Source organism: Uloborus diversus, chromosome 1 (assembly GCF_026930045.1).
Source record: "Uloborus diversus isolate 005 chromosome 1, Udiv.v.3.1, whole genome shotgun sequence".
NCBI lineage: Eukaryota > Metazoa > Arthropoda > Arachnida > Araneae > Uloboridae > Uloborus > Uloborus diversus.
In genome coordinates, this window is record NC_072731.1 from 167,580,004 (window position 1) to 167,603,036 (window position 23,033).

Genomic DNA, 23,033 nt, shown 5'->3' on the forward strand with positions numbered 1-23,033 from the left:
AATAACTTGAGAAAATAATGCATTAAAAAAAAGATTTGTAAAAAATTATTGTACTATCTTTTTTTTTAAGTAAAACTTTGAAGTAATACTTTAATGCTTTAATTCATCTGGAAACTATTTTTTTTCAACTATAATATTTGAAAGATATTTTATTATTTTTTTAATGTAAGTTCTAGGTAAAATGAGGAGGTGGTATTTTGATATATTTAAAGTGAGTTATCTTGTTTTAAGATGTTCAAAATCTATTGATAAACTGATTTTCGAAATTTAATAAAACCTAAAACTCTTATTTTACAATTATGAGCTTAATACATTTTTCACTTAAAATAATTTGAAAAAAATACTACACAAAGGTAGTTGTTGCATACTAGGCACAAAACTTATTTATTACAATATTTTATTTAAGTTGAGTTAAATTTATGTGATAATATAATGATCAAAGAACGACTTACTATTTTGTCAAATAAACAAAGATTTGAACATTGTAACCAAAATATTACCTACAATTTAGAGTTAAACGAATAAAAAAAAATAAAGGGTTTAGTATTTAACCTCCGATATTTCTGTTTCTTTGCTTGAAAATAAATAGATTAAAGCAAGGTGATACAAGTATGTAAAGGTAAGTGAAAAGTTAAGATAAATAAAATCAATGCGACGAGAATAAGATGTAATCAGTGTTTTTCTCATTGAACAATTATAGCTAAAATAAATAAAATAAGGAAACTACGTTTGGAGCCGTGGGATATATTTAAAGTTTTATGCATTTTTTAGAAATGGGAACCTAATGAGAGAGAGAGAATAACGCTTTTTTTTCTTAATCGATTAGGGCCGGTACCTCTTATTACTCACATTTAAAACCTAATAACTTTTAAAATCGTGCAAAACATTCAAAATCAAGCGACACCGAAATTAAAATAAATATTACATCTCTCAAAGTTTGTAATAGCTTGCTTTAATTTATTTTTTCAAATTTATTAAAATTACAAAACGTTCAAGGTACATGCAATCCGTCAGAAAGTTATGCATTTATACTACAGCAATTTTTGTGTTGGAAATACTTACTTAGTACATTTCTATCTCCGGACTGAAGAATTTTTTCTGTTAAAGTGATATTTCTTGAGTCGGAGCTTAACAAGGTCTTTTTAGTTTTGTAATCACATATGTTCGTTGGTCTGTCCAATATCATAATGTGACTTGTTCCGTTTTCATCATCTTCTTCTATGTCAACAAGAATTCTGCACAAAAAAAAAGTTATTGCAGACTACTACAATAGTGACTACATAAAAGTGTAAAACTGTTTTATGCTATTTTATATGAAATCTCTCCTGATAGTTAAACGCATCGTAGGTTGGTGCTCTTAGAATAAGAATTTACTTGAGAATTCTAAGCCACATTTAAACAATTTTCTTTCCATGATTATTATTTTAGGTAGTTAACTTATTTGAATAATTCAAATTGTTAACTACATGATTGCTAGTATCTGTGTCACTACGCAACCAAAATTTACCTTCTGAAGTGTGGTTTTCGCCGATAATGGTCCTTTCGTTAACTAAGGTAAATGCGGATATTAAGGCCTGTCGGCTAATAAGGCCTAAACAACGAAAGTACAATTTAAATTGTTCCTATCCATTCAAGGACACACGCGTAGGTAGCTAACACTCATAGATGGCACTTCATACTGATCGTGACATATGGCTCACTTGTTGCGAAAAGTGCGACGTGATTCATTTGCATGGAGCGGTTGTGCAACACGAATAATAAAAAACCATCCGACTGAATGTTAAATAATTTTTATAACGTTACACTTTTAGCTATAGTTTTGCACTCCAGTTTTCTGTTGTCAATGCTTCTATCGATCTTTGATGTCTGAATTATATATACAAACCAATTATTGTATTTTTGTGTACTTCTTTGTACACGATGTCAGCGGCTAATAAGGTCTACCAAATTTGATCATAGGCCTTATTACACTCCTTTGTTTTTGCAACAATGTTTGTCAGTTTTAAATCTTATTTTAAAGCTTTCTCAATATATTATGGATGTTTATAAGTAGTTACAACTATTTAATAATTGGTTCAGTGTTATAATAGTACCCCAAGCAGACCTTCCGAAAGGTTTTACTACATGGTTTACGGTTCTAGTTCAGACGATGAAAACAGCTTTCTTCATTAAAAAGTACAGCATTTCAGGAGCCTATGCCCACGTCAGAGAAAATTTTGAAAAAAAAAAAAAAAACGCATCAATTGCTAGAAGAATAGCCATTAATTATCAGAGAATCCCAGTAATCAAAGACAGGTTTGACAAAAACAAGAAAGAGAAGAAAATAAAAAAGACGTAAACCATCAATGAAAGAAATGATACTAAAGAAACGATACTATTTGGTACTGTCACACACTTTTAAGATAATAAGATGAATGATATGAGACTATATCTAAAATTCTGCAAGTGGTATCATAAGAAATGCGTCAGTATGACTCCATGAGAAAGATAATTTTGAGTGCCATGACGGTTGTTAAACAACGAAATTTCGTCATTTTAAAGACTTCAAGCATGATTAGTGCATATTTATTACAACTGATCTCAATTATCGATGTTTAAAGCTTATTTTGATTAATTAAGAGGGTTAAAGTTCTTAGGCCTTGTTATCCTACCATAGTATAATGAGGCCTAATGACAAGGTTTTAAAAAATATTTTATTTCATGCTTGTTTTCTCCAAAACTGGTGATTTTTTCTTAATTTCTTGTAGTAATTGATTTGTACGTTTAATTAATATTACAATTTGTTCATTCGGATACGTAGTTTTTATTTTATTTCAAATATCCCTTAGGAAGGCCTTATTACCCACACCTAACTTATATAAACTACCGTTTTAGGATTGGCAATAATTTTTACAACCAAGGGTTCTGGCGGTTTAACCTCTCCGCTCCCTCCCCACCCGGAATCCCCTTTTCCCTGTGGCGGCGACGTATTTGAACCTCGTTACTAGTGATTGTAATACAGGACCAAAAATGCAATATATTTTTTTTTTTTTTTACCTGATACCGGAATTACCAGAGATTATATTTGGAAGGGTAGATATCCAACCCCAAAGTCTCCTTTTTTTTAATCAGTGTCTATAATTTTGAACATTGAGCTTTTCTTGCCCTCCAAATCAATGTTAGCGGTTAATATAATGCTCCTTTCTCCCCCAAAGTAAAATAATACATCTAAAACTAAGGAAAATTTTTTAAAAAGGGGGGAACCCCCATTTTTCGGGGTTTTTTGATTGGTCAAAAAGCAACGGGCAGCGAATGTTGATCCTTTTATGCTGCTTTTGAATTTATGAGTTGTCTTATGTGTATATCGATTATAAAACTATTTCAATGTTGCAGTTATTCACTAGTACTTAATAACATTCTAAACTACTGAGCTCATATTTTTTTTCTTTTTAGTTTTGTTTGTTTTTTTACGCAGTCAAATTTTTTTGCTTTTATTTAATAATATGTAGATTTTTATTACCACTGAGTTCGATACTTAATCCATAAAGGCTGTTACATCATTACTGTTGATCTGTTTTAAAAGAAGTTCTTAGTGGGTAATTTTCTTTTATTTTATAATTGTTTGTTATTTTAGACTTTTTAGTTAATTTTCATTGACTTACTTGTTATGACTATAAGACGGTAAATTTCGCGATTTTGTCATTTTATTGAGAGAGTTTATATCGTGAATATTATTAAGTAACTTGCTTTGGTCTAAACTACTGATTTTTAGTCAATCTAGGGATCTAACTCGGCTTATAGCTACATATGCTTGACCTTTAGCCGAAATGTGCGATCTTAAGTCAAACACAGCTATATATACAGCCTATATAACTCATGATGAAGCGAGCTCGGAAACATCGTCAGTCAAATCTTTCACGCAAAACTAAAAAAGCCCGTCAAGAGACTGCAAGTTGCGAAACACAGTCCCGTGAATCACGACAAAAACAACTGCAACATGTTAGAGTTGAAAATTAAATTAGTAGCCTTAGTAAATAAAAAATTCAGGCAGTGAAAACGCTACCTGCATTTGTCGCACGCAGGTAGCGTGCGACACGATCCAGAACTGACACTATGACAATTATTTGTTGATATGGTGAATTTTGATTACTGTCACGTGTTTAGTGACACTCCCAAGGTTAAGACAAATCGATTGACGTAAGAATCATCAAAATTGGCCCTGGCGTTTAGCCTTGATAACGCCACATTGGAACAAACATAAATTAAAACATATATAGACTCAAAAACACATCATAAACACATAGGGTAACATCGCCAGTGATTGGCACTTCCCACAAAAATACCCTAAAATAAGATTCGTATAAATGTTTTGAAAGTAGAAGACTATATACCAACTGAATGTACATTTACTTAAAAGATTATAACTTCAATTCATGTTACAAAATACTAGCAGTGCATAGAAAAGAGGAACAATTGTGGCTTGCATCAAATCAGCCATTTTTGTTGCAAAAGCTTCTTCCTTGGCTTAAGGGAAGCATGCGCATCAATCCATTAAATTCTGACTTAAAATATATTTCAAATTTTCGTTGTCAAAAGTTTTGCTTAGTTGAAAGGTGCAACTTTGAGTGAGTAAAAATATATATTTGTCCCTTTTTGTATTTTTGAAATAATGATGGATGCCATTTAGAGGTGCTTCTGTTTTGCTAGTCTCCAGTAATTGCCTATAAGCAATAATGTGTTGTGCAATATGTCACTAGTTTGATTTGTGATACTTTTGCAACACCTATCTGGGTTTTACTACTGATATCCTACAGAATGTACTGTTAAATTTTTAAGAGCAACAATAAAAAACAAATGTGTTTGGCTATCAGCCAGATATTGCGACTGTAGAGAATTCATTTTTATATGGTCCCTTAGTTCCATCGGGTCAATGTTCCTTTTTCTGTGGAAATAGCTATAATGCGAAAAATCGAAACTGCATACCGACTAATGAAACAATAATCTCGATATTTTTTTTCCATGCAAAACTCCAAACTTGTTTTTATCTCTATAAAATACTTTTGAAACCTCAATATGTTGGATAAAACATTACTTTTATGTAAATTTACCTACTTTAAATTAACATTAATTATGTTTCTTATGGTGATATTATTTGTATGTAATCTTAAAGTGAGAAAAAAAATAATTTTCCAGTTTTATTAACATGTGCCAATCACTGGATCACAAGGTGTCATACACTGGGGTATCAGGTGCCAATTACTGGTGATTTTGATAAATTTTTATGTACATATTTTTATAAAAATATCAACTCAAATATTTTTGATTTTAGTGATCTAAATAGATGCACAAATGTGCATTCTTTAATACAAAAATATTTGTAAGTGAATATTATTTTTCTAAGTAATGAAATCAGAGGTAACTTTAAAGGACAAACTCTTAAAGTGCCTATCACTGGGGTCGTTACCCTATCCTCGTTTGCGTCGCGAACGCACAGTCGGGTAACCAGGCATTTTTAAAAATACAATACGAAGATACCAAAAAAAATGCCCAAATATATAGGGGAGAGTGGTAATGAATGGACCAATTTTTGGTTTTTAATTTTTTTAATTTTTTCTACTACTTTTTGTTAGCTCAGAATTGGCTCTTTAGTTACTTTACTTATTTAGTTACATAAAATAGTCATAAAAAATGGATCTGAAAATGACTATAATGAATGATAATTGAAAATACAAATGTAGAAGCTTAGCACATTCATCCCCACCATGGGGCTGAAAGGGCCATTAAAGACAATACAGAGAACAATGAAAATACTTTTAGTCCAGTCAATGAGTGCTCAAAACAGGGGTGTAGCGTGCATGGAATATGCGATAATTTTTGCCTTCAGAATATTGTTACGGGTAGTTAGTAAGTAAACATACTAAAAGTTCCCGACCCTGCGGGGTGAGCTAAAGGTGGGAGGGAGGGGGGAAGAAAATTTTAGGTTTTTTGAAATAATGTCGGAAACGGTAGAAAAAATGCGTTTAAAATAAAAATTCGAGCTAAATAAACTTTCTATGAAACTGTTTCTAGACATATTTGTCAAATTTCCAATAATTTTCCGGGTATATGTTATGAAAAATGAATGATTTTCGGAAAAATTCTCTCTTTTTGTCATACATTTGCCCCTAGTGCCTCCCAGTATCAGTATACATGAAAATTGTCAATGATAAAGTTTTAGAACTTTAAATTTCCTTCAATTTGATATGCTGTTTTGCTGTAAAAACGATTCAGAAACGTTCCGGGAAAATAATAGGCAGCTGAAGTGCCCAATTTCAGCCAGTAACATATCTTACAAAAACCAGGAACGTTTTCCGATAAAATTCAGTAATCTTTCTGAAATATTAAGAAATCTCCCCTATTACAGCGAGTCGTGAACTTTCCAGAAAAATTAAATTGGTTTTATTTATTTGATTAGAACCTTTCGTATTTACCAAGAAAGCTCCAGAAATATTAGAGCAACCACGGCCAAGCTACGCGAAAATTGCAAGCAAGAACCAAGCATATTCCTTGCCTGCAATTCCTGCCTCGCAAAGCTGTAGCTATCCAGCGACTTATTTGCTCCTATTGGAAGCTTAGTCAATCCGGACGGGCCATAAACAATCTAAAGCCGATACACTTAATAAACACGCTCCGTCAATATTTAAACTGGTAACAAAAAATATTTTTCACACCAGTGCAAGGTCTGCATTTGTGCATCTTTTAGGAATTCAGGAAACTTTTTTTGCGAAGATACTTGATTTTTTGGGGAAATAGGTGAAAACCTCTGAAATCACGAAACGTTCCACGGAAATAACCAGTAACGTTTCGGAATTTTTTTACAGTGCATACTGACTGCTATCTTTTGGTATTTTAAGCATTAATTTATCAGAAAACTATACCTAAAAGGTAAAAAGTACCTTAGTGCATGTAATTTGTTTGAAAATATTCTCATAAAGAAAGTTTTAGCCACATTTATAAACAGTTCTGAATCTTCAGTCAGTAAGCAATGAATTTAATTTTAGGAAAAAGACTGAACAACTTGAATTTAACTGAACAATTGAAGGAAGATCAATATTTCTCACGTTGGTCCAACTACTAGTAAAACATTTATGCACAATTTTTACCCAAGCAAATCTCTTTCTTATAGCAAATATGATTTTAGCCCTCTTTACGAGGATAACGAGCACCAAGATCAACCGAGACGAGTTTTCTACGAACAGAAGAATCACATACATTTACTCCATACACTTATAGAGATATTTTTAGTTCATGATCAGTTGTTTTTCAGTTAGTTTTGGCAATACGAATTAATTTCATTTCTGTTTTTGTGAAAAATTTACTTTTCTACTGCGTTTCCCTACTCTGGAATTTATATACTTACATTTGAAATTCAAAGATCTTTTTATTCTACAAACAGATGCCAGCAAAATTTTTAATTTTTAGCGATTTCTTGTTGTGTATAGTGATTTTTTTGGATGAGACACTTTATTGGTAGCTAGTTTTCTAGAAAAAATATCACTTTTTCCGCTCATTATCGCGCAATAGTTCTTTAACAAAAGAGAAAAAAGCTGCCGATTATAAACAAATCAAAGCTGAGAAAGAATTGAATTCAGAATAAAATAATACTGATGCCAACCCATGTAGGGAATAAAAAGTACGAGTCCTGTAAGCTGACAGTTTTAAATTTATTTAAAATTCGAGTGTTAATCAAACACATGTTTTATGCAGTGGGAAACATTTCAATTACTTTAGATCAAATGTTTCTCTACTTTGTAAATGCCACAATTTAACAAAGTAATGTCTCCAAAACTACTCCAAAAGAGTGTAAATATTATTAGACGAACAAAACAAATCATCCTTTATGAATTATTGCAAGTATGTACACAATTATTTAAGAAAAACTGAAAAAATCACAATTATTCCCATAATTTTCACACCTTTGTAAGACGCAAATTCATAGCTTATTCTTTTTGCAGTATATTATAATGTTCTCCTTTGTTACGTAAAACCTACCTATTCATTACTTTAGCAATTTTATTAACAGTATCATTTAACATTTATTTTTCAATGTGATGAACAAAACGTTATGTTGAGAATTTTTTATAAGGTTTCGCAACTCAATTCTTGATTCTAAGCAGTTGAAAGAGATGTCACTTAAACTGACCATACTAAAAAATTTGCAATTTCCTTTCATTCCCTCGGGGCCTCGGAAACTTCACAAACATAATTATCTCTCAAGATTCTTTTGTAGGTTAATGATCTAACAAAGTCTCCTGTATCTTCTTTGAAAATTGTTGATGCAACTTAATCATCTCTTATAGGTAAGAAAAATAAAGATTGTTTACTTTCACTTAATGTATTTTAATTTATATGGTCCAAAAAATACAATTTGGAAAAGAATTTATGTAAGCATTTTTAAAAAGATGGTTTCGTTGCGAAATTTTTTTTGAAAATTTGAAAATATTGTTGTTAAACTACAGTACCCCAAATATTATTTCGTTATTTTGAATAAAAAATATAACGTTGTATACAAATTCTCATTTAAAAGCAAACAATTTTGATTCTCGCGTTTTCTTTTCATCACTCAATGTTACACCTCCTTTAAGTTCGGGCTAGGTTCATAACAAATGTCTTCTATCTGAATAGTGGCATTAATGCAGAACTAGAACGAATCCCCTCTCCCTCCCCCAAATAGCAGCAACTGAACGAAAAATACACGACAAGCTTTGAAGAAGCTAACGACTTAGAAATTTAGTTTAACTGCGGCTTTCTCAAGCAAGGTTGAAATTGCAATAATTGGGTCTATTAATTACCCCCCCCCCCTCTTACCCTCAACACTGACCTATTTCTCAAAAGGTTGCTTTAGGAATATGTCTTTTTTTTTTCTGTGACAGCAATCTCATTAAAGGGTTGAATATTTTCGCATCATATTTGTAATGCTGCCAAAATAAGGACTGAGCTGTTTTTTCCCTCGAGTTTCCCTTCTTTGATCGAATTAAAAACATATACTAATTATACATTAAATTTCTTCCCGGAATATGTTCCTTTAAGGAACTAGAACGAAATTTATCACGTTTTAAATTTAAATCTTCTCTTACATCTTGGACTTAATTTCAATGTAAAAGTTTTTGCGTTATAGTCTTGACTCCTTTCAAATAATTTGTCGTGAAATTTTAAATGTTTTGCTTATTTATAAGTGAATTCATTCCAGTTTTCGTTTACTACAGACCATTTTCTCCGGAAACTATAGGAATAGATAAAAACTGATTTTATTCTCCATATGGTTCATAAAAGTGGAAAACCGTAACCTTGAAGGGTTAGGAAGCTGTAGTTTAACGATACTCAGCCTGCGACCCAGTGATTATGTTTGTCCCTGCGGGTTTTTATGGGAGCATAGAAAAAGCATTTAGGAAGCAGTAATTAAAATGTATGTTTGTAAACGCTAATCGAAATTTACTCCCTTTTCACAAGCAATTGCAGCTCAATTTGGCTCTAAGCACGATTAATCCAGTGACATTATTCAGAGGAAAATATGCAAAACTTAATTTTGATATTTTTTGTGCTCCTAACACTGAAGAAGTTGTCAAGTTTAAGCAATTCGTGTCAAGGAAGTATTTTTGTTCGAGAGATTTTTTGACTGTTGTTTTGAGTTTTAATTATTTATTTTTGTATATTTATGGAGTTAATTGTATTTTCTTATTTGACTTTTTTACTCGCTTACTTCGTATTAAGGCCGCCTTCTTTATTTAAATGTGTTTTTTTTTTTCATTTTATTATAGGTTTTTACTTTTATGATAGATTAAAATGAGAAGGAAAACTACTGCAAAGTACTATGAGCATGCGTAATTGGGAACACCTAACTTGCATGAAAATAATAGCGAGTAACTGTATAACTAAATGTTTGTAAAATATCTTACAATGACTAATTCAAACTGTTGAAACCACTCATTTCGCGCTTTAGATCCGTTGGAAAGCAACATCTAAGATCACTAAGCCAGTTTAAGCATTTGTTTTTTAAGTGTCATTTTCAAACAATTGTGACGTACTAAAAGTTATACTTGAAAACACGCAAAAGTGTCTCAGTGTCTTCTATTTTTTGTCAATTAGACTAACAATCTAGTTTCTTAAGTCAATACAAAGTGTTTTTTTTTTAAACGTTTACTCCATGTTTCTAACTAACCTAGTTGAACCTAAATGCAAAGTTAGCAGTAAAAAATTGCACATGTAGAATAATTTTATCAATTATTGAAGTAATTTTCCTACTTGAAAAAATCTGTACCAAAGTAAATATATATGTATTTTAAAAAAGCTTACACAATTTCATCGCCGGCTTGTATGACTATTGAGTTCAAAACTGCATTCTCTTGGTACTTCTGTGTTTCATTTCTGCACTTTTCACCATTGGTACAAGCAACCTGTAAGAAATTAAAAATATATCTGTGATTACATTTCTTGTTTCGTTACTTTTATAGCTTATTTATTTCTCTTTTTCACCAAAACCAGTAAACACACTAAGTATTATACATATTCTTTTTGCTAAAATATGATTAATACTAATAATCAATTTTTTAAAAAAAGTGCAAAACATGAAATTTTTTTGAAAGCTACGGTAGACCGCTTTCATTATTAGAAGAGGGCTCAAAACAGTACAGAAAATTAGGAGCAAACGTGACGTCAGTCTGAAAAGACACAGATAAAATCCCCCCCCCCCCCAAAAAAAAATCAAATAAAAAGTCAGCAAACGACAGCTCTTAACACGGAACAAAAACAAGAGATCAGGAACAGCAAACTCACGGATTAAAATACAAATAATAGCTTAGTATTGATTACCTCAGGTAAATAAATCCATCCGGCTTTGAATAATTACATAGGTGTCTGAACGGTGTCACGTTCAATTATTACTTTGTTTTTGTGTGTTGTGTACACCTGCATAGATACAAAATGTCACATAAGCCTAAAAATAGCTTGTTGCAGCATTTGTGGATTATTTATGATGTTGATGATTGGTTTTATGGCTTCTATATATTATATTAGTACATTATACTAGTTTTAGTTTTTTTTACTGTATTTCATCATGTAATTTAGCTTTGTATTGTTTTGGGGCTTATAAGCATACAAATTATATACGCATCTTCGTTAGTGCTAATGTAATTTTTCAGAAGAACGTTTTATTATTTAATGTTTTCTAATGTTAAGCACATGCATTTAACAGTTTTTAAATGTCCAAAACTCGCGTTTTTCCCCCTTCGTTTTGATGTATTTAAATAACTGTTTGTATTGGTGAGTTGGAGATTAACACAAACTATGACATGAAAACGTCATATAACGTTAAATGTCACAGTTTTGAATAATTAGAAACGCACAAATATTGTCATTTAAAAATAATTAGAAGCTGTTACGAATGTATTCTTTGTTCTGTTGTCGTACTTTAATGCAACAAAACATATAAGTATATACCCCAAACTATACATATATAGGTTTTAAATAACTTTTGATATTGGTGAATTGGAAATTAACAAAGCATGACATGAAAACGTCATATAACGTTAAATGTCAGTTTTGAATAATTAGAAACGCACAAATATTGTCATTTAAAAATATTTAGGAGCTGTTACAAATGTATTCTTTGTGCTGTTGTTGTACTTTAATGCAACGAAATATACAGGTATAAACACGAAAGATAGTTAAAATTATTCAAATAAAGCATTTTTTGCATTTGTTTACAAATCATATTTTCATACAGCCAATAGCACTAGTCAACACCAAAAATGCATCCGACTCAAAAATAGCTATTTTCATAGTATTTTGCTTCGCAAAACTGGAAAATCACCATAAAAAATTGAGGTTAGCTCTAGTTTTCAAGATACAGAGCCAACTAGGATAGTGAATTCTCACTCATGTTCTTTTTTCCCGGCAAATAGACTCACACCCTATGGGACTGACTGTGTTCTAAACTTCAACCCCGGTTGAAATAGAAAATCTCACTACATGAAACAAAAATGAACTTCAAGAAATTAAATTCTGGGAAGAGAAATGCCCAAAATTTAGAATCTAGTAGATCCACCCAATTCTGCTTCCACCCATGCTCATTCGGGGGATAATGAAGAATTTCGCTGTGAACAAAGATTGTTTTCCAATGTACCTTATAAGGAAATGTCCAAGATATATTGAAGCTACGGTTAAGGAAGAGAATTTTTGACGGTCCTTCAAATACGTGTTATTGTGAAAATCACTGGTTTTGAAGAAAAATATGCGAGGGAAGGAAAAAAAACACTCAGAAAGCCTTTAAGTATTTTATTACAATTAATTCTAAGCAGCAGAGAAGAAGGGAACTAAAAACAGTTGGTCGAACAATCCTTATGGAAGTTCTGTGACCATTGATGAATGATGTGTCTTTGAAAATCTATTTTGTTCACTTCTTCCAGGATATTCCACTTAAAAACTAAAGCTATGAACAGTGAGCATGAGGAAAGGCTTCACCAATATATGTTTACAATGGAACTCATATATCTGGCTCATTGGGCTGAGTTAATGCTCACCAAATGCTGCTGAACTATTACAAAAGATGGTCATCAAAAAGCAATCGAAAACGAAGCGTTTTGGGCAGTAAGCCAAAAGCAATCACTGCTTTCCAAAACATGAACATTCAGGACCTATTTAATAACATTTATTGCACAGAATTTATTTTTCCTTTTTAACATTACCTTTAAATCAACGTGTGGTTGCCGTGTATCTTTCTCCAGTGGGCTTTTGTTTATCTTGAAAGCAAGAGCTAATAAAAAATCCACTACCATATTCGTTTTACTCGTTTCAAAATTAGTAGGAATAGACTACTTAAAACCAGGATGCAGACAAAGTGGTCTTTTTTGTTGACTAGTGTAGTTAGTGCTTTGGTCAATACGTAGCCACTCATGGTGGATGGTGGCTACGTATGGAACTTCCACATATGGAAGTTCTGACTGACAAAATAGATGCTGTATACTTTTATGATAAATCATTTACTTAGAAATGTTTTTCGACCGAACCACCTGCTCTTCATCAGAAAATATTAAAATACTTTTAAAAGAAAATTACTGGGTGTTTATCGTTAAACAAAATATTCGATTTTACTCCTAAAATGTTGATTCTTTATGTTTTTAAACCATCATCTAACTTTTGTATACTAGAGTAATAATACCAGTCACAAACATGTGTTTAAGATATCGTTCTCAGGTTAACTCAATTTTCTAAGCCTTTTAATGAATTTAGAACCTTTAAAACTATTTTCCTATAATGTAACTACATCTCATCTTACGTTTGGCTGCTTTCGGATCCTCTGAATTAGTTGATTCTATTTTTATTTTCTCAATTTCGAAAAAAGCTCCGACCACCTGTACCGAAACATCTTCTGATAGCCAATAATAGATAGGATGCGTAATGTGGATAGAATTCCCTTCTTCTCTTCAAAATGAGCAAAAGTTCTTTGTTTTGAGAACTAAAGCCTTATTAAATTCAAATGAACATGAAACCTTGTGGCGGACGTTCATAACCTTCCCCACTGCCTTGTAAATACCAACTGGCTTTCAAAATTCACTCTGTTTACACTAGATGTCTGCACCGTATTCAGGGGCCACAGCAACATCAGTTTCACCCACCTTAAAGGCTTATTATTTTAATTCAAACTTATGACTGTATGTTACTGGATCTTTCTCCGAAACTGGTGACTTTACCTTACATTCTACTAAGAAATGTATGTAAAAAAAAGTCTAATCAACTATCTAAAAACACAGGGATTTATCGAATCAAAGCAATGTATAAAATATTTCTTTAATACGTTTATATAACCCTGTTTTTGAACAAGAAGAGATAAAGTAAAATAAGAATTATTCAAGATCAGTACTAATCAATAGTTCCACAGCAAAGCGTGACACATTCCTATTCAAACACATTGACCAGCTAGATACATGATTCCTTGAAAATTATTACGTTAAAGGTTTTACGAACGAATGGGAATATAATGCACAATTTGCGTGCACCCACACACGATAAAAAATCCCGAAGTGTTTATTATTCGTTCCTTCAGAAAATTATTCGAAATGGAATAGAATGATTTTGTTATATTTGTAGTATTGGAATCGTTTTATTAAAAACGATTTAAAACATTCACATCTTTTGAGTAGTTCAAAAATTGAAAGATTCTGCTTTCTACAAAGGTTATATTCTTGTGGTAAGTCTACAGAACTAAAACAAAATGTCCATCAAACACTTTTTTTAGTTATCGAAATTAGTATGATGAACATGATATTAATCCCAAGGGCAAAGATTTATCTGTTAACGATTATGGACTAAATCCTTCTTTCAACGAAATAAATCCACAATATAACGTAGGAGCGACGTAATTGAATCGTTTATTTCAAATGCCAGTTAATTAAAATAAAAATTGAGAAAATAAAAGAAAATAATAATAAAATTAAAATAAGGTTATATACTTGGGTATTACGCCTTCCCAAGCTCGTAAGTATACTTTAACCCCTGTAACTGAATTGCTAATCCCATATATGTATAATAGGCAATTATCGAGTCGCGCTCCTGACGTCATCAACAATGAAATTCGCGCCACGGCATGATAATTTGATAATATGTTTTGGTAATGTTAAAAATGCAGAAGAGGCTTTATTGGAACAAGACTGAACTTGATCCGGTAACTTAACTGTTTTACTGGTAAGACAGTCATTTTAGGAGAATGAAGAAACGAAAAAGTGGTCAACAATGCACGCTAATTACTGGAGTTTGGGGTTAATTCACTGGATGTAAGGTTAAAATTTCAACAATAAAGATATCACCAAACAGGCAATTACTTCGTTCAAATGTAGAAGAAACTTCCACCCGTCATATCTTGACGGGCGATTTTCTAGTTTATTTATATTTCTAAATATAGTCTCTGCCTCGGTTGCATTCTAAAAAAAATCAGCATAATTATACATTAATTTTTATGAAAAGGTGGTAGTGGTAATAATTATGATAATTCATCTACATTTCTATCTGTAACCCAGCATCGCGTCGGTTAAAGGAGATTTCGTCTAAAAGAGTTTTGAATAATCGGGGTTTTACTATATTTTTGTTTCAAAGAAAACATATTTGTTTGTGAAAAGTACGCTTCTCTTTTCTAACAGTTTTGACTTTAAATTATAAAAATATATGTCCAGAAACCAGTTTTCTTAATAGCTAGTTTTTACCCTTTCCTTGTTTTACGTAAATTTCATTACTTAATCCTTCCTAAGTATGCAAATTAGAACCCGTAAAACACAAACCAAAAACTGCGAAAACCTTCAAGTCTTATTGCATAGGAATGCAAATATGCGGTAAAGCTATTTATGCAACCATAGCGAGAAAAATCGATTGAAGCTCAATTAGTTTACCCACTTAATGACAGAGCTTTCGAAAATTTAGAAGATACTTGTTAGCCAAATTACTTGGCGCATCAGTTACATAGTTTAAATATTAACAAGTAAACTTCTAAGTATGAATAAAAATTTGCATTTAAATTGCCGATCGTTGCTACGATTTGTTCTGGAAAGAGTCATAAAACTTAGTTAAGTTGGGATATTTGCGTATATAATTTTAGCATGTATTACAAATTACTGTAAAATATTTCACGTTGCTTTGTAGTTACGTGATTTGTACTATAAATGTCCTAATAAATGTTTAAACACTTATAGCGATTTATTTTTATTAATTACTGGAAAATCATCCGTCCTGGTGTGACAGGTGCAAATTGTTTCTTTATAAGAAAGGTTTTCTGTAACATAACATGTTTAAATACATAGGGGAAGGTTGCCGTCAATGAACTGGTTCCATGACTAGACCGCGAAGATATTTCCCGTGCTAGAGTTTGTGCAGACGCGCAATCAGTTTTAGTACCTTCCTTTGTCTAAAAACTGTCTACTGCAGAGTCGTCAAGTAGCTAAAATTATATAATCATATTATTAATCGGCCAAAAAAGATTTATGCCATTATCTTAGTAATTATTTAGATTTTCATCTCGTTGTAACATGCTTTGAATATCACTAATCAATTAAGCGTAAACATTGACTTAAAAGAGTGCCTTTTCAAGTACAATTTCCCATACTTCATTTTTCATCATGATTCGTCACAGCAGTAACACTTATAAGAATATTCAAAATGACGCAGTTGCTATCATTGGACCGCTAGGTGATTTCGCGAATGGACCACATGACAAAGTGGTTCATTCATGGAAAATTGCAAATATAGCTGTAACTACTCAATTACCTTTGAAAATTGCGCAAAAACTAGTAAAATATGGCTAGTGGAAAAGCTAGTGGGAGCATGTAATGTGCTACAGTAACTTACAGAAATGGTAGCATGGACCTTAATGAAGTCTGCTGACAATATACACCGTAAAAAAATTCCGAGACGTTACTGACTATTTCCGTGTATCGTTTCGGGATTTCAATGGTTTTTACCCACTTCCTGGAAATATCAAGTATCATTATCAAAAAGTTTCCTGAATAGCTACAAGTTGTCCGAATGCAGACTTTTCTCTGTTGTAAAAAATATTTTTAGCTCCCAGTTTAAAGAACCACTGAGAGTATTTATAAGGTGTACCGGCTTTAGTTCGAACACGGCTCGTCCATGCTGACTGAACTCCCAAAGGGAGTGAATAAGTATGGACTACGTAGCTTTGCAAGAACTGCAATCAGGTGAGATGCTTGATACTTATAAGTGTTTCTGGCTTAGCTTTGGCCATGTTTGCGATACTGTTTTGGAACTGTCTTGATAAATTAGGAAGGTTCCAAACTTTTATATTATTCCTACCTAATTTTACTATGAAGTTCCAATGGCACGACTGGCTTTAAATGGGAAGATTTCTGGATTTTTCAGGAAAGTTACTGAGTTTTAACGGAAAACGTTCCTGGGTTTGGCGAGGCATGTTACTGGCATAGATTGGGCACATTAACTGCCTATTATTTTCCAGGAACGTTTCTGCATCGTTTTTATAGTGTAGAGTCCTGAAAGTAACTTAAACAGTCGCATGGAAGATAATAACAGGCTTGTTGTTACCTTAGTCACTTATTATAATTTTAGGAGGTGAGCCCTCCGAAATAGGAATATGAAAAGTGAATCATACTTTGAAACTAGAGAAGACGTTTTTGGAATTACTTCCAAAAAATTGGGGGAATTGACTGAGAAAAATAACCTGCACCACGGGATTTAATTGAGACAAAAATTCTTAGTACTATATTCTTTGGTAGTTTGAGACTTAAGCTTCTGGTTCAGTAATAAAATGGTCAATAAATTCTCTGGCCTTTTAGAAATCTTGTGTCGAACGAAAATTTTCCAAATCGATTTAAAAAACAAAATCCCAACAATTCATCAGAGGTTAAAAAGACATTAGCTAAGAACAGTCTTACACTTAACTAGTTAACGTTGCTAAGAACAGTCTTAGTTCTTGGGTATTATCAAGTGGTGAACGAGGTGTGATGACAACAGCTTGTGTGAGTACTAGGGTTTTTTTATGTTCCTCTAATCCGAAAATAAAACATTTTAGAGAATAAATCTCTTTTTGTCTATATCATTGTTATTTGTAGTGTTTATTGATGACCTGTTATGAATATTTGTAAGTAAGGCTTTGATTTTTTAATTTGAGAATGTGGTCTATCAATAAAAACTCGATGGTCCATCCATAGAAACCTGTAGCCATGAATGGACTGCATGCTAAGCTATTTTTAATTTTCATTCATTATTGTGTACATTTATCATGAAAGTGAATATTATTATTAAAAGAGAAATATACCGAGAAATTGTTCCTATAATTACGTGAAACTTGAGTTGGATTTCCTTTCTAAAAAAATCGAAAACCGTTATGTGGTTTATTGACGGCCACCTTCATCTACATAGGATATGTTTTTTAAAGTGACACGTTGATAAAATGCAGTAAACTCTCAATTATCCGAGGGCGGTTTATCCGTGGGATGGATTACCCACGGTCTTTCACACTTTCAAAAAAAAAAAATGTATCGGTCATGATTAAATGCTCACATTTTGACTTAACAAGCGCAAAATCTTTTTTTAGCCATTCCTATTGCTTTCTTCCCTCTAACTTCCGATGACATTTAACCTTTTAATGTCACCGAAACTTGACTAGTTGAAACCTGATTTTTAAATCGGCACTACTTACTGCTTTCATCTTCACCACTTACTGATTTTCAGACCTACCATTTTATAAATTTACACTACATACGTGCGTAGACAAATGAACGGGCCAGTCTTGAAAAAATTCCTCTCCCCTCCCCATTGCGTGTTGGATGAAGCCTAGATTGATCTGTTGCAGTTCAACTTCTCGCACGATTTGCATGCGTATGTGTGTAATCCGTTTGCAATAAAGAGCAATCTCTTTTCTAGCTTATTATACGTACTCTGATACCGTTTTAGCCATAGTTTAAATGTGGGTCAGTGTTTTTCATATTTTCAAGCCTCATGTTCATACACTACCATCGTTGTTACTTAACTTTCAGACTATCCGCAATTTCGCTTATCCGCTGTTACCGTGCCACCCTATTCTGCGGATCATCGGGAGTTTACTGTAGTTCTTTATTTAGTTTTCGGTAATTGAGATTTTGAACATTGGTAACAAATTAAAATACCATAATGGTATATGCTGTAAATACAAATGGTATATGAACTGTACCGGTGCAAGTCAACCCTGTAAGAACCATATCTTTATTGCAGCACCTTAATCAGCGTTTCTTGTTTATTGGTATACCTCGTATTATCTAATTTAGAAAATAACCAGTCATAAAATGACGGGTGAGCATTTCTTCTCCATTCATATAAAGTCGCATGACTGTACTTATTTGTTTTATTGGCTTGAAAGTTATCTTGTATTATGTAATTAACCTATGATGATTAAAGTTAAGTTTAAAGAAAATTCTTAACACAACATGCGTCTTGTTTTGCCAAATTTGCTATAGAAGTAAACGATTTTTAGTAAAGATCTGAAAAAGTTAGTTTGTTATATGACTTCTACGACATACTCAAAGAAAAATGGTTTGACAATGCACTATTATTTTAATTGATTTTGATGTTGTAATTGGCGAAGAATAGCTGCCATGTGTGCGCTTTGGTAGAAAAGAGCTGATTACAAATGGTTTCGAATATTTTTCTCATTATCAGTTCCTCTCTTCGATTTTGTCTCGTTGTTCATAAATCCCGTGCAGTTGCCGTAACAAGTGCTAGTTCATAGCAAAAGAAAAAACTAAGAAAACTAATTAATAGATTGTGATAAATATCAATTTTATATTCACAAATACAGTGGGCACCAAACAGTTTCTGGCACCTTTTTTGGAACAATTCAATGACTAAAACTCATCTTATTGAATAATTTACAAAATCAATGTTCATCAAAAAGTATATGAAACATAAAAAAAAATTCATTTATACAGAACAGATTTTCGACCAATTCAGATAAAAGCTAAATTATTTAATCTTTTAATGCACAAAATATGAATCATTTATTCCTTCAAGAAATTCAATGAGCTCAGACTAAGGAAACCTAATTTGAAGAGAATATAACACAATTCATCACCTTAACGGCCCGTCCCTTTCATTACCAATGATTTGTCACTTAACCGTTGATGTCGACAGTCTGTGAAACCTCAGTTAATAAGTCATTCGGGCGTTGTCTTTAAAAAGGGTGTGGCACTTATCCAAAGACATTTTACCCAGTGTAAACTGAACTTTATTGATTGGTACCAGGATTCTTTAGTAAGATATTAAACAATTGCATGAGTGGAGACGGAAAGAGCTGCTTAATTAGCGTTTGGGTAAGAGTGCTTTGTCAAGAAAAAAAATTTATAACGTAAAGCAAAGAAATTTGCTACGCTTTTTTATTGGGAAAATATAGTAGCGTTTATGAGCCTAAAATATTTTCTAAAATTAAGTATTATTAATAAGATGACACCAGTTAAACAAAGAACGAGTTCCGAAGTTTCTTGGCAGTAATTTACTAAGAATGCGGCAAAATGTCCATATTCAGCATTATATGTGATTGTGTTGAAGATCAACTCAATTAGAATTTGTAATGATTTTAATTTCGCAATCTGTTTTAACACTTTTACATCTAAAAGTATTTTTCTCATTTTGTTTAGACAGTTGGAAATACATTGTTTCTTCGAAGAGAAAACCTAATCAAAAGAAAAAAAGCTTAGTATGTTTATTTGTTTATTTTTTGTTTACTCATAGAAAATGTAATCCCTTCCCTTAAAATAAGAGATAGGATCGTCATTCAAAAAGACACTTTATGACTTTTCAGCGAGACGAGCGTTTTATTAACAATTATAATAGATTGGGAACTAAATCCTGTATGTGCAAGCGAAGATGCAGCAAATATGCGTATAGTTAAGTTGGATAGTTTTTATTATAATAGAATAATTCCTCGTTTCATCGCGCCTCGTTATGTCGTTAATTCGGAAATATTGCGCTTTTCCTCTCTGTCTCCCGAAAAAGTAAAGGCAATAAAATATTGCTTTAAATGTAAGTCTACTTAAGTTGTATTTCTAAAGAAAATTCGTTTTCTTTTTTTTCTTCTTTGCCCATTAATAAAACAAGGGTGTTTTCAATTCATCTGAATTTCCTGCATTTGAAGTTATAATTCTTAAAACTTTATTAAGCAAAAAAGTTACAGAAACATTTTTATACTTTTTTATATTTTTGAAAGTGTAAACTGAAATAACTGACTGGAATAGTTTTATTTTATTATTTTTATTTTAAGAGTCACTCAAATACAAAATAAACTAAACTTATTGTAGATGCACGTATTACACATTTGAATGCTAGAAGAATTGTTATTTTAATCAACTCGATTATATCGCGGTTTCGCATATATCGCGCTTTTTTATTGTCTCCGACAAGCACGAGTATAACGAGGGGCTACACAAAGAAATAATTTATCAGCATTTTCTCCAAAATTTTAATTAAAACTTAAAACTGTAATCGAATTGAAGGAAATAAAAAGTTTCATACATTTATGAAGAAGTGAGAAAGTCAAGCTTCATTTGAAAACGTTAATTTGTCTGAAACAAATGCATTTTATTGAATTATTTATTTTTATTTATTGATATTTGTGGTAATAAGACTTTTTTATCATTGGCCAACACCGAGTTGCGTTTGAAAATTTATGAAAGTCTATTGACTGGACATTTAAACATGACTAGTTTTTGCCGATTTTCATGTTTTTAATATTTTAGCATTCATTTTAAATTTAGTATTCTTTTATCAGCTAGCTGTGAGATTTCCGACTTAACCTATATCCTCAGTCTTTTACTGGATTCAGACCATTATTGCAAAACAATTATAGTATTCGAATATATTTAAAAAATATTCATCTAGTTGTGGAGCGTTTTTCAAAATCTGAATTTCTTATTCTTCGATTGCTTTTTTACTATTAGTAAATTCACCGATAAAAAAACTTTGGAGTTCTTTTTCAAAATGACTGTTACATACAAAATAAAAATGTATGCTGCCCCTTACATATTTTACTTAAATTGAGTTTCATACCTGAAAAAGAAATAGCAATTTTTAATCTCGATAATTTCATTTTTCCAAAAACCAAACAATACATTTTATAAAAATATTGTTAACATTTTCAGAATGACCAAATTTTATTTTCCCTGATTATGTATTGGTAGAAATTAGAATACTTATTTTTAATAAGAATGATTTTTTTGCTCCCATTTCGGGGGGAAAAATAAAATGTTGTATTCTCTTACGCAAAAAAAAAAAAAAAAAAAAAAAAAAATCAAGAAATAATTGCTAACATCAAATAATATTTTTTCATTTCTTGACTTTTTTTGCTCCGATTAATAAACTCAAACATAACATATATTATTCATTCGGACGCATTACTTGTGAACATTTAATCTGTACTCTAGCATTCGGACGCTGCCGAAATCAGGATATGCTGAATTTGAATCTAACATTCATGGAATTGCTTTTAGTCTGGTTTTAGATAGATAACACTCGGACATCCCGCCCATCTACGCAATTACGGCAGGACGGAATAGCGCTTTAAATGCAAATTTGTATACAGATTTGTCTTTCTAGAACTATGGATTGCAATAGTTTAAAGCATAAGGCAATGCGTCGACTCCCCTAAAATGACTGGGTTATTTAACTATTACTAATAGGATTTTCTATTGACATAGAGAATAATGGTATGAAATTGCAATTAAATTAATCTTTCATCCGAGACAAAAAAAAAAAAAGCTATTTCGTAACATATCCCCATCGTGACATTTTACAATATATTTTTTCACTTGTATTATTAGAAGGTTTACACATCCGAAATTTAAAGTACTCAGATAATAATAGGTATTTTTATGTTGTTAAGTCCATTTTTAACATATTTTTAAACTGTTTCAAATTATTATAATCCCAGTTAAATGCTCCCCAAAAACAAAGCAGGTGAAATGTAGATACTTAGCAATGTCGCACTCTTTTCTGTTATGCTCTCAATTTCCTTGAAAATAAATCAATGTTAAAAGGAAAGGAATAAAAGGCCTGTCTTTCGAGGACTAAGCTTAATTTATCTTCAAAACAAACTGTAATTCATTATTGACACGATACAAGTTTTGTAACCATTTTATTCGTAAAACGGATAAACCTATTGCCTATTGAAAAAAGAAAGATTTTTCAAATGAATATTTTTATTAATTGAATTCTGAAGTTTAATTTTACTTTTAGCTCAAAAAAGTATTTAAAGGAAAAACTATTTAAGATTTATGTACGAAAACGTTTAAGTAATATGGAAATGAGATGACGTTAAGCACGAATCTGTTGTGTCTATGGAAACCCGTTTATCATGTAAGATAAAGCTTGACTACGGAGAGATCCCGGATGATCTTGAAGCTTAAACATCTTTTTTATCAAATTCCACAGAGAACAATGAAATAAATGAATTTACTGGCGTTTTCTGTAATTTTCCAATTTTATTGCGAAATTCCTTGAATTGGCTCAATTTTTATCTATTACAAAAAAAA

At 31.7% G+C, this 23,033-nt stretch overlaps 1 protein-coding gene across 1 annotated transcript in view; it reads right to left on the bottom strand.

Moving 5' to 3' along the window:
* The window catches only part of LOC129216948 (protein eyes shut homolog), a 73,013-nt gene that overhangs the window by 20,806 nt on the left and 29,174 nt on the right, over nucleotides 1-23,033 (bottom strand). Inside the window, exons 2-3 of the mRNA XM_054851171.1 lie at nucleotides 10,312-10,412; nucleotides 1,063-1,235 (exon numbers count right to left, since the gene is read on the bottom strand). Of these exons, the coding sequence (XP_054707146.1) occupies nucleotides 1,063-1,235; nucleotides 10,312-10,412 (274 nt within the window). The remainder of the gene's footprint in view (nucleotides 1-1,062; nucleotides 1,236-10,311; nucleotides 10,413-23,033) is intronic.